At 47.9% G+C, this 12530-nt stretch overlaps 1 protein-coding gene across 2 annotated transcripts in view; it reads left to right on the top strand.

The window, feature by feature from the left end:
• The first annotated feature begins 440 nt into the window (after positions 1–440).
• Positions 441–12530, top strand: part of LOC144145440 (arylsulfatase B-like) — a 56014-nt gene continuing 43924 nt past the window's right edge. The window contains exons 1-3 of one of the 2 annotated variants that reach the window (XM_077677064.1): positions 441–1030; positions 2964–2999; positions 7442–7560. In XM_077677064.1, coding sequence (XP_077533190.1) covers positions 2981–2999; positions 7442–7560 — 138 coding nt within the window. In that variant the 5' untranslated portion in view covers positions 441–1030; positions 2964–2980. The remainder of the gene's footprint in view (positions 1031–2963; positions 3000–7441; positions 7561–12530) is intronic. The other variant, XM_077677063.1, reaches the window with a different exon arrangement.

The following is a 12530-nucleotide window of genomic DNA, read 5'->3' as shown; positions in this document are numbered from 1 at the left end:
CTGTCGCGACGGCACATGACTGGACGTCTGTAATGGGACTTCTAGTTCCGTTTGACTGGATCACTTGAACGCTAACGTGCAGTTAACGCACTGAAAATTGTGTTTTATTGCTGGCCCGTATGACGTCATTCTTGCTCATAACACGTCACCTTGGCGCAAAATTTAAAAGTTTTTAAGTACTTCTTGCTTTTTTTTGTTAAAACAAACATTATTTGTGACTCTAATGGAGCTGAGTGAGATACTGAATCCTAGTTCTTTCAAATTAAATGAAGTTGTAATTTCTCTTCATGGCTCATTTAAAGTCAAGCAAATTTTATGCACAAAGAAAAGGCTCGTAACTACAGTTGGTATTTGACAACCGCGGATTTGGAGGATCGTCAGTAGAATAGTTAAAATATTTGTGGTTATCGCAGCCACATCGTGGAATAAGAGCATAATATTAAACATTCGTTGCGGTCAGCTAAGCCAAAATAACGAAGGAAAATTTTCGGTAAATATCTTCTTGCAGCTGGTACACGCATGTTCTATAGGGAGGAGTAGTTCAAAGTATGGTGTGTGTAGTTGAAATGGCATCCGTGAGACTTCTACAAAGAATAGTTAGGTAGAAGTATTCGTACTGCAAAAACTACTATTCGACGCATTGCTTGGCAGATCATTGACCTCGAAACACCCGTAAGGTTTTATGCCCGCGTGCCTCTCAAGCATTTTATTAGAAGCATTGGTATCACCCATATTAGAAAAATACTATAGGAAATATGAAGGGTTCTCCGTATCTCACCCGTGTTGCTTTAATATTGTGAAAACATTGTTTAGCTCATGGCAGGCAACCAGATTTGTAGGTCTCAATCAAAGGGGTCATTTGCTTCACATAAACCTCTGTCAAAAAAAGATTGCTTTATTGCTCCCGCATATTGTGCGAGGCTGCGGTGATTGATCTCACATGATTCCGCCTGTGTGCCCTGCAGAGAACTGCTATGCGAAGCTCTCCGGGCAGTAACTGGGAACCCATGCCTGCAAAGGGTCCAACTACGTGAGTGTGAGTTGTGTACGCAGCATTTTAGTTAGAGGAAGTGTCACGTTAAAATTGCAACAGAACCGGCCTCTTGCTTTTTGACTGTAGCTCATACAGGGGTATTATCTTCTCAAAGGGAGACGTGGAAACATTTGGCCCATCGAGTGCCGTGCGCCAAAATGCCTGCTTTTCTGAAACGAGCTTGCACTTCGCGTTCATATCTTATATATGCTTCGAAACATTTTTGCTAACCAGGGAGAAGTTTGAACAGTGTAATTTTGTTTGAAGTAACCTGCAAATCCAATTACTCCTTTCCCACAGCTGTTCAAATTATGCCCAAATCCTATTGCAGGAGGGAGAGAGAGAAAGAGAAAAAACGTTTATGGAAACAATAGGGACGGGAAGAAAAAGCTATGGGCAGTGGGCGGCCATCGTATTCCGCTAGGCACCGTGCTGCAGATGCCGTCCTTGCACGAGAGATCAGGGCCTCCTGGTCATCAAGCTGGAAGCTATGCAACATGCACTCCCTTGCTTGAGGGTAAGGGATCTGGGTCGTGGAGGATTCGTGGGGCACATCCAGGTGAGCTGAGGGGTATTGTTAGGCTCATTTTATTGGGGGCAGTTGGGTGTGTATTAGTAGGAGAAGTGGCGGTGATTTGTGGCGGTGGCGGTGATTTGTAGTACGTGTGAGTTCGAAATCGGCGCCAAATGCTGTTATCTCTGATAGGAAGGGAAATGTGGGAAGGGGGATAGGTGCGTCGGGTTGCTCTGTAGTGATATGGGATGTCAGCGTGGGTTTGCTAGGGGGGCGTTAGTGAATTTGCAATATCAGTTGCGCTGTGGACCTCTTGTGGGAATTTCGCGGAAAGAGAGCTCGAGCGGTGGCGTGTGCCACCTCGTTTCCAGTGAGGGCAGTGTGGCGGAGGGCCGACACTATGCCGGCATGAGGGTGGGTGGCGCATAGAAGGATAATGGGTGGAATAGAAGCTGATACACGTCCGTGCGCTAAACAAAGGCCGGCAGATGGGGAGTGAGACAGAGTTGCTATGCTGGGACGGATGGCTTGGGTTATTGCGATTGCAGTGGCTGCGGCTTCAGTCATGGTGGTAGAAAGTGTGCAGGCAGTTGCCGAGGTGAGGCAAGGATTCTGTAAGCGGGCAATATTAGCGACCAGAGCGGGTCACCAAATTTTGTGGAAGGCCGTCCGTATATGGGGTGGTCGGGTTAGTGCCATATTTTCAGATGAAGAGGCGTGTAGGACGCTGACGGTGGCCGGCATTGTATGTAGGGAGCATGTGAGTCGAAGTGATGGAGGTGTACGTTGTGGCGAGTCCGGAGTTTGTACCACCTGCCGGGACAACGTTTTGAGCAGATGACGACCGGTGGGGATTAGTTGTAGGCGTTGGAGTGGGTTTTAGACATGGGCTTCAGTAATCTCCCAGACGGAAATCTGTAGACCTAGTTTTCGTGAGCGGTCGGTAGAAGCGAAGTTGGGCAGGCCGAAGGCTGTCTTGTAAGGTTTGCGTATTAGACTCAATATTGGCATTTTTTGGGGATTTTAAATTGAGATATGGTGCCCCGAGAGTGAAGCGGCTGATGAGCATTGCTTGTAGGATGCGGCAGTTATGTGCTTCCTTGGGTCACTGTCGGCGAGAGCATATTTGTTGAATGAGGGGTGTAAGCTGGAGGACTGTCTGCTGAAGGTAGGGCACGTACACAGTCCCGGAACCGCCGTGCTTGTGGATTCTCAGTATGCGGATGGTTTCGACGGTAGGGATTGCTTGCCAGCTGAGAGTGAATGCGATGTCGGGGGTAGGGTTTGGTAGGCGCCCCGGGTTCGTGCTTGGAGGGCAAGAAAGGCGGATTTTGATGGGACGAGGATATTGAGAAAATACCAAATGCTCGAGGATATCGACTGCCCGTTGAATGCTATATTGCTGTTGTGTTGCAGATGCTGTGCTGGGCAACATGGTGACGTCGTCTGCATGTAAGGCTTGCGCAACGCGGGGTTTTGCTCAAGTAGTGTGGAGGCTCGCATTAGCTCTATAAGAAAAATCAGTGGTGAGACAACCTAGCTTTGGAAAGTGACCTTCTGGGGTGTGAAAGATCTCTGTCTGGTGAGGCCAATGTGGAGAGTGGTAGTTCGATTTCACAAAGAGGCTCTCACATATTTATCCATGGCAGATTCGCAGGTAGTGTTTTAAGGTTGGCGGAGAACGGTTGTGCGACTTACGCTATCTAAATCACCTTCTATGTCCAGAGGAAGGATGAAACTGGGGTGTACGTTGCTGAGGCGTCCAGAACCCGTTTTTTAAGATGGGCGCGGATGTTCAGCTCCGAGTGTTGGGTACGAAACCCGAACATGGTGTGAAGTAACTGGTCGGTGTCTCCAAGGAATTGCGCTAAACGGCGAGCACCCACATGTTCCAAAAATTTGCCCTCACAAGATGGGAGAGAGATTAGTCGTAAGTTGTCAAAAGTGAAGAATTGGTTCAGCTTGTGAAGTAGCGTGATATCAACCTGGCGCCACTGGGACGGCACAGTGGTTGCAATGGGCAAGGAGATATTCGAGGTGGTCGTCAATAAGGTTGCCTAGTAATGTGTGCGTTATAAAATCGCGTCCGGGTACTGTTGTGCGGGTTAGCCGGTGAGCGTTTGCGTGTGTTCGCAATTAGTAAACGGGCCATTCCGCTGATGCGTGGAGATGCCGGCGTAGTCAGGGTGCGAGGGTGTTGTCGGATACGGTGCGGGTGCGAATAACTTGCGACGGATCTGAGAGAGTAGTTCGATAGGCGGGTGAGGGTGGTTGTGGATCAGTTGCGCTATGTTTTGAGGATTGGCAGTTTTAGTAGGGTTGTTTCGCAGAAGGTGCCATAGGATGTGCCAAGCTTTTTTGGCGATAAGAGTGCCATTCATTTATTTACAGAAGGCGCGCCTGTTTAGTGTTTGAAGTTGTTGGGCGTATTTGATAGCCTCTTTTGTAATCTGTGCAATACGGTGCTTATGCTGGCGAATGTGGCTATTTTGGCCCTGTCGGTTGCGTAGGCCAAGTCCTGCCATCCATAGATGGCCTAGATGGTTATCTGCTGCCGGGAGATCCTGCGTGAGCTGATTTTCTTAGTCTGATTATTTGTATACCGAGAAGTGGTTGCGTTCATTCTACTATGTATTCGGTGGGCAGTATTGTGGAAAGGGGACCTTCGTGAAAGGCTTCCGAGTATATGAACTGTGTCATGACCGTCTTGTGACGAATACTGGTGTGTGGAATGATGAGGACAATGAAGTAGTTGTAGCTGCCTAAATTATCTGGTCGCAGATCTCATACCACGTCGGATGTGTTGTGCCTAAAGGACAGATCCGGTGTGCTCTCGATTCCGCTCTTGCCCAGACGTCTTGGCTGGGTCAAATCGTTCTGCATAGTGAAGCGGTGGTGCTGTGCGGCTTCTAGAAGAGCCGTGCCTTTTGGAGGCGTGGGTATACCGCATGTAACATAAGCTGCGTTTAAATTGCCCAGCAGTGGGCATGGGTATTTGCGAATAGCCGCACCACCACGTTGACAAGTTCTTTGATGTCGGATAGGGGTTATGTGGGCAGGCAGTGGACGTTTAGTATGCAGAGGCTTTGTGCTGGTGGCGTATCAGAAAGGACTTCAACTAAGGCGTGGTGGATGGGCAATGTAATTTGTATTACCTGGTCTGTCAATGATCCGACGATGACGATCCCAGTGCGCTGGTTATGGGGATTAGTTAAGTGTCGTAACTGCGAAGACTGGGGAATTAAGTTACAGTTTCTTGTAACGCGATGAAATCAGTGGGTTTGAGGAAGCCCAGAATTTCACGGCTGGTTTTTTTGCCTTTAAACAAACGGCAATCATACAGGTAGATGGTCAGGGGCACTCTTGCCTTGCGGGTCTATTGGGTATCAGGTTTAGACTTCGTTTTTTAAGTGGTTGGTCAGGGAGTAGCGTGTGTTCAATCAAGGCAATGCGTTCTGTAAGGAGACTACGATACGTTTGGCGGAGTCGGTGATCATTTTGGTGAGGCATTGCGCTGATTGTTGTGCCGGGTGATCAACTTCAGAGATAATGTGGGCTGTCAATTGTGCATTGATGATTTCCTCTACGTGGGCTTGTGGGAGGGCAGGGGTAATCAAGGGGACGAGCGGGAGAGGTTGGCACTGGGGGTCTCGCTTGGGTACAAGGACATCTACCCGGCATAGGAGTTCGGCATTCCGCATTTTGTTGGTGTATGTTTTTGATCAGGCCTAGGACTGCCGGGGGGAAGGTGGCGTGGAGTAGCATGAGTGGGGATAATTCGTGATAGTTTTGTATGTCGCTTTGGGGAGGGAATTGACCAGTGGGAGCGAGAGAGGCATGAGCATACCTGCTTACGTCGTGGTGGCTTGTGTGGATGCCTTGCTTGTCGGCGAGTTCGGGATGAAGCGGTGTGTACAATCTGCACAACCGTGGTATGAGGTTGGGAGCACAGTCGGCATTTAGAGGTGCACACACAGTCTACCCTTTTACGTTAAACTTATCAACTTCCGTTTTTTGTTCCCTGAGTTGTCCTGGATTTAAGCTTAACCCTTTTAGTGAGCTTTCGAGTTTCGAAAAGAGAGCGGAGTGGGTCAGGAAACAAACGCCTGATAAGCACATATTAGTAGAAGTTAAGAAAAAATAGGCGCGCGCTCACGGAATTTAATATGAAGGCAAGATAACCGTGGGTTATTAAGAGTAACAGAGTGAATCGCCAGCGAACACAAGCCTGGCAAGGGGCGGCAGAAAGTTACGTTGGAAAATTTGATGAAGACTTTTGCGGCAATAGATTGGTCGCAGTTAACATAGTTGTAGATCCACGCATAGGTGTAGATCCAGCATAGTTGTAGAATTGTAGGTACACGGGAGGGGCCTATGACCGGCAGTGGGCAGAGACAGTCTGCTGCTGATGATGAAGATGACATGGTTTGCTTTTAAAATAGGTTGTCCGCAGTATCAAACTTTCGGCTGTCGGGATGAGGGCGCACGTCCAAGCGGCGCTCCAGTTCACCGTACACGCGACACACTTGCACAGAGCGGGGAAACGTACGGCATCAGATGACACTGCCTCCCTTCACGTTTAATGGCAAGCGAGTCCGTTGAAACACGAGAAGCAGGGAGCGTGTGCTGCCAATGTCGAGGCCATGGTTGACTGGTGAAATATTGCCGGTGGTGGTTTCATATACGAAACAAACTCGTAGGATATGCCATCTTTCAATGACATTTTAAATACCATGAGAGGCACCTAAATGTACCGACAGAAGAAGGCAATCATGATAGTCTCCAAAATACTCACGTAAAAGACACCGCAAATGCCAAGGAAACTTACGGCGAGCATAGATCAAAGCTAATGGCAACGGAGCCTATAATCTAAACAAGGGAACGCAATGGTTATCCCAACACGCCTCCCAAAACCAGATAGGTTCAAACAGGTGGTCAAAAATATTGTAGCCCAGTGTTTTGTATTCTTAAACGAAAGAATTTGCTAAAGTCGTGAAGCGATTTTTATGCGCCGGATATATTTGTGTACCCAAAAAACACCCCATGACCTCTGCAAGATTTTCAGGGGCTGTTAATTCCCCCCTTAAATAATTTCTAGTAAATGAATGCGTAGGAACAGCGAGCTGTTTTGACGCATACGTTTTTTGGTTTAATGTAATAGGTTTGAATAGCCTGGTAATATGAATGATCTGGTGACATTGCTTTTTTGGTACTTTTTTCAGGAGGATTGGCGTACAGTTTAGCTATATAGGGTATTCATTCACCCCCATGTAGCTTAATGAAGCGGTAACGTACCGTGCCTAGTTTCAAATATATTGGAATATATTAGAATAGAACAAACTCATAAATTGTACCACGGCTGAGATAAAGTATGAAACTGGCAAACTCATTTTGACTGCTATTCTCGTTATTGTTGTATATTAGGGTAAAATATCAGGAATGTCGCCTTTCCGACTCATTTCGTGAGTGGCTTTGCCACGATAGCACTGTGGTCTTTTTCGCTGCAGCCTGTAAGACTTCAGGTAGAGTGAAACCTTTTCCAGAGAAGAAGGGCTGCTTTAGCCACTCATGGTGCACACTACTTCTACATTGTACCGTATAACTACTCCGTTAGCAAAACCTCACTGCTGCAAGAGACAGTGATTTGAATACAAAAAATATCTACGAATGTACAAGTCAAAATCTCCCAAAAAGGGCTTGGAAAAGATGAAAATAAATTTCTTTTATTTTGGTCATTATTAGGAACTGGCAAGCTAAAGAAGGTGCTGAGTAATTTCTTTTGCACTTTTGGTCACGTTGCGGCGAACGAATTGCGACGTAGTTTACTACTGTATTGTATATTATTGTTATAGTGTGCTCTGCGGAGCAAACCTTATATTGCTGTTGTCTTGCAGTGGGCGCAGTGGATAATATAGGACACCGGGAGCTGAAAGCAACTTCAGCAACGTCACTGTTCCCTATAGGTTGCAGAAGAGGACGGAAGCTATTCGCCCCGTCATTTGTATGGAGCATGGTGAGTAATATCATATTGTAGCTATGATCAATACCATGTCTTAGTCCACTCTTACTGGTAACGATAATACAAACGCAGATGACACTCTACCGTTTCTCCCTTCCAGAATTCTCAATGTATTCTCAAAGCGGCCGCGGAGGTTTCACGCAGCTTCCGCCGTCGCTTCAGCACCAAGACGGTTTGGAGGTAGTGGGGAAAAATGAGGATGGCCACCCCACCCTCCACCAAACATATTACGCGTAGGTAGAACAAAACCCGACGTAATGGTAGATGAAGCGACGATTTAATGAGTGGCCATGACGGCACAAATACCGGGGCTATGCCCCATGCGGCTCGTCGTCTTCTTTGGACTGAGGCCAGCATTGACCATTGCGCTCTGGTGACTTCGTCGTTTTCGTAGGAATAACAAAATGCCTACGGTTGCTAGTAGAAATACAGAGCAGGAATAACATAACAAAACATTATTAGTGACGTTGGACCCGTCGGTCGCCTTGGGGATAGCAGGACATTTTGTGGGGGAGCAGGCACGTGGCATTTGCAAAATGCAAATTTATTATGCGGAGATTTCATGGCTCGCTATTTTTAAAGTACACCATATGGTCAAAAATTCTCTAACTAGTTCGATCAACGCAGACTTAGCGTATACATGGAGTGCGGTATTCCAAATAGTTATCTGGTTGTGGAAATGCGTGTGCGAGGAGAGGCACACGCAGGCAACAAAAAATTAAGCTCAAGTAGACCCCACAAGGCGCGTGATCATACGCCACTTTACGGTGGGGGTTTTTGTGTGTTCCGTAATAAAATCACGGTAAAAAACTTCCGGACACCGCCAGCGTCTAATCGCCTTTGCCACATTTTTGGAGAACTTACGGTTGTTTTCTGAGTTCAGAACCCATAGCATATTCGAAGGCACAGTGTATATACTGTCGCGATTGCCGTGGAAAGATTATACGGGACACGTGTTAACGCTTGCGCCCATGAACCCAAACAGGAACTCCCGTTTATTTCGTGGCCGTGGCTGTCGCCGCACTGGCGGTGCGGGTCCAGAGCTCAACGGTTGTAGCTCAGCCCCAGCGCTATCATCCTTAGGAATTATCTGTCGGCTGCAGCAGGCGAGTGTGCATGCTAGGGCACCGTGAAATAGCTCCTCTCTTTAAGATGTAGCCTTGATGAGGAGTCCGTGGGGTCTGGAGGAAGGCAGAGTTGCACGTTGCGAGTGTGGCGGTTGGTGGTGTTGAGGCTGGATAGGTTGATGGGGTGTGGATGGCTGGCAGGGTAGCTTCGATGAAAGCGGGCCTGAGGCGGCAGTTAAAAACGAGAGTCACGGTGGTTAACGCGAACAGTGAACGCCTTCTCTGAGCGTGAAATGACGATACGGGTCTGGTGCAGTGGTTGGAGCGGCGGTCGGGCACTGTCGACGCGAATGAAAATGTACTGACCCTCCCCTCGGACAGGCTTGGGTGAATAAAATTGTTTTTAGCAGTACACGGCCGTGGTGGCTTGTGACGGATATGGGTGAAAAATCTGGTACAGTCATTTACGTAAGACGGACCTGGTGGGTAAAGGTCATCTTGAGGGTTTGAAGGGACCAGGTCGTCTCCAGGTAAACGCAAGGATATGCCGTAGACCATGCGAGTTGCCGCACAACCAAAGTACTCCTTTATGACAGTACGCAACCCGAGCACTACAAGCGTAACGAGAACTGTCCACTATTCAGGTCAGTTGTGAGACATCATTCAGGCCTCTAACTTTGTCTTGAGGATGGTGGGCTGTTGTTGTTAGGTGAGTAACGCCAAGTGGGCCTGTCAAGCGGTGAAAGAGTGCCGACTCAAATTGACGGCCGCGGTACGTGATAATCTCCGACGGCATGCGTGGACATAAGCGCGGAAGCAACAGTCTTAGCTGTAATATCTTCTATTGGAACCGCAACGGGTAAAACGGGTGATCGCTGTAAAGATGTTAAGGTAGCCCTTCGATGGTGGTAGAGGTTAAACCAGGTCCACGTGAATGGTGGAAGACCGTGAGTTCGGTAAGGCAAAAGTGGATAAAGGCAATTCGGCATGGCGAGTAACCTTGCATGGTGTGCCGGCGAAGCAGGAAGGGGTCCATGTGTGTACATCGGTATTGATGGCAGGCAAGACGCAACTAACCGCTTTGGGGCACGAACTGCACGATGAACTAGACGGACAACAGAGTCGAATACAATACGCCCGAGTGATGAACGGGGTACGGCCCTTTGCGGCCCAAGATTCCGTCAACGTCGCACACGATGCTGATTCGAGACTCAGGTTCCAGCATATCCTCGAGCTGCAGAGATGAGCTGTTTGAAGAACGGAGCGTTCCGAGTTGGTCATCTCGCTATAATTGAGCCGATTCCTGAAGTCTGCAAAAAGAGCGTTGTACGGCAGAAATACGACTCAGAGTGTCAGCGGGGATGTTCTCCGCTCCATTGACGTGTGCAGAAAATGCTGCCGGTGCAGAACACGGTGCATCAGGAAGGTTGAGTTTGTCGCAGAAGCTGTTGCTCTGAGAAAGTTTTGTAGTTCTGGAAGGATCCCTAACGATCGACGGTTCCCCAGCTCCTTAGCGGAAAAGAAGAGCAGGAAACGCTAGCTTCCGAAATGCTCCTACGGCTCAAGATGGCTGCATTCATCGCGTCGCTGAATTCTACGATGACGGGTTGGCGGGACTGCCCAGAAACCAAACCACGATCTAAAAAAGAAAGGACCCTGCAAAATAGAAGACACGGGTCCCTTACGACGTGCTGTGGCTCACACGGAAGCTTGCCTCAGCTTGGAGGAACCACACGTGAGGGTGCTGTGCGCTGAAGGGTGGCATTCGGAAAGTGGGGCTGGAGATGCCGTGTGCCGCAGCGGAGGGCGCTGATATACCAATGGACTTCTGTGTGTGTGCGTGTGGGGGCGGGGGGGGGGGACATTCCGCCGTCTAATTGATTGATTGTGGTGTTTAACGCGCCGACGCAACGCAGGCGATGAGGCGCGCCGTAGTGGAGGGCTCCGGATTAATTTTGACCACCTGGGGATCTTTAACGTGCGCCGAAATCTCGTACACACGGGCGTTTTTGCTTTTCGCCTCCATCAGAAAAGCGGCCGCCGTGGCCGGGGCCGGGAACATTCCGGCGTCTAGTGCTCGCTTTAATGTCCGGGTCACCGGCGTGTCTCGAGACGGGACACACCTGAACCGTTTTGCGCGTGAACCCAAATTTGGGTCCCCGTCTATTTCTCGCTCGTGGTTGGCGCCGCACTATCGGCGCGTGAGTAGCACTCAAGGGTGGTGGCTCGACCCCAGCGCTATCACCCTTGGGAATCGTCCATCGGCGGCACTAGGCGACCGTGCGTGCTGGGGACCGTCAGCCACAGTACAGAGGGCTGAGAGCTTCTAATGTCAAAAAAAGATTTGTTGCTGGTGAAAACTTCTTAATACCTCGCGCTCTCAAGACTTTAAAACAATGCAAGGCTTCTTTTTCTATAATGCATTTTTTATTAATAATCATCTTGTTTTGAATTGCATATCTTATATCTTTATGATCACAAAACACTACCCTAAATACCCAATTCCCATAAGGTTTCTGATGCAATAAAATAACTCTGAAGGTAATCTAGACCAGCAAAATCAAAAAAATGTAAATACTTTATTCGGCGTTATTTTTCGTCGTGTGCTGCATCTGTACATAACCTTCTCTATACACGATGCGCAACCGGTGTACCCGTCGATTTTAAAAATACGCTTGTGTACGTGCCTCTGTCTTATAAATCTTCAGAAAATACAGGTTTCCATTAGTGTGTCGGTGAATTTACGCGGTATCTGTGAGGTTCCTGCAAGATCTGTGGGTTTTTTACATATGTATTCTCTCTGAGCCTGCGACAATATGTATAACTTTTATGCTCTTTTTTACTGCTTGTGTTTTGATCTTTTGTATTTTTTTAGACAGCTTTAAACCCTGCAACGTCTCTTTGCTGGGATTTGCAGTATTGTAAAAACTTAACGCGTACTGGCGTACTTTCCGTAGCATGGTGAATCCGCTTCGGTAATTTCAGACGAACTGAACGAACAATGTCGAATAGCCCAGAGGCAACATGTTCCCACCAAACAGGGGATTGTAATGCGTAATTTCGGCATGTGTGAGACTGCACCAGCAAACAGACCTTGACTGCTGGGTGAGCATTTTAGTGATGCATGCGCATGGGGATGATGGAAGTGCAACACGACCCTGGCTCATCCAGAAATCTTCCAAGCTCTCTTCAGGACTGAAGCGGGTGTCAGTAAACTCTAGGACCCAAATAATATAAAACAGCTAGAGCCTTAACAATTAATTCGTACTTTATTGGAAATGCCGCCTTTTACAGTTTTCACTAATGTGAGCATGAAGAGTTAACCTACTAGGATCATTCACAGCTCCTAAGGTCCTGCGAAGCGTATATTGCTGTGACAGCTGGGCAGCCACCCTCCCTAAAAGAAAACCTAATCGCTCCCCGGAAGAAGCGCGATCAAGCGTTCATTATTTGACATTCCCGTCTATGCTTCAAAAAGATTTGGCTGCCAAAAACCTCGGTTGCTGTGCAATATTACCACAATTACTTAATCTGTTCACCTTCAGTTTATCTCATTCGCGCCTCAAACAAACCACGTAGTTGTAGAGTGGAGATACCTAATTTTTTCGGATGAAACACTGCCTATAGGAACTTGCCGCAGAGTCCTTTGCAGTAATATTTTAGTGCTCGGCATCTAAGCAACCACTTCAGTGGTTTCAGGTCACCGTCTTCTCTCGTTGTAACGAAGCCACAGAAGGGAACACTAAGAAGAAACGAGATCCAAAGAGCAGGCAATCCAGGAAAAACGCGTGGAAACTGTAAGGGGCCGGACGGTATGCCGAGATTGCGCGATACATTTTGACTTTTTTCAAATCCCTAGGAAATAACTGATACAACGAAGAGGCCACAGAAGATAGG

The sequence above is a fragment of the Haemaphysalis longicornis genome, unplaced genomic scaffold (assembly GCF_048455015.1).
Source record: "Haemaphysalis longicornis isolate Haplotype H1 unplaced genomic scaffold, Haemaphysalis longicornis Haplotype H1 scaffold_7, whole genome shotgun sequence".
Lineage (NCBI taxonomy): Eukaryota > Metazoa > Arthropoda > Arachnida > Ixodida > Ixodidae > Haemaphysalis > Haemaphysalis longicornis.
Note: the sequence above shows the minus strand (reverse complement) of the source record. Positions and strands in the feature narration are given on the sequence as shown.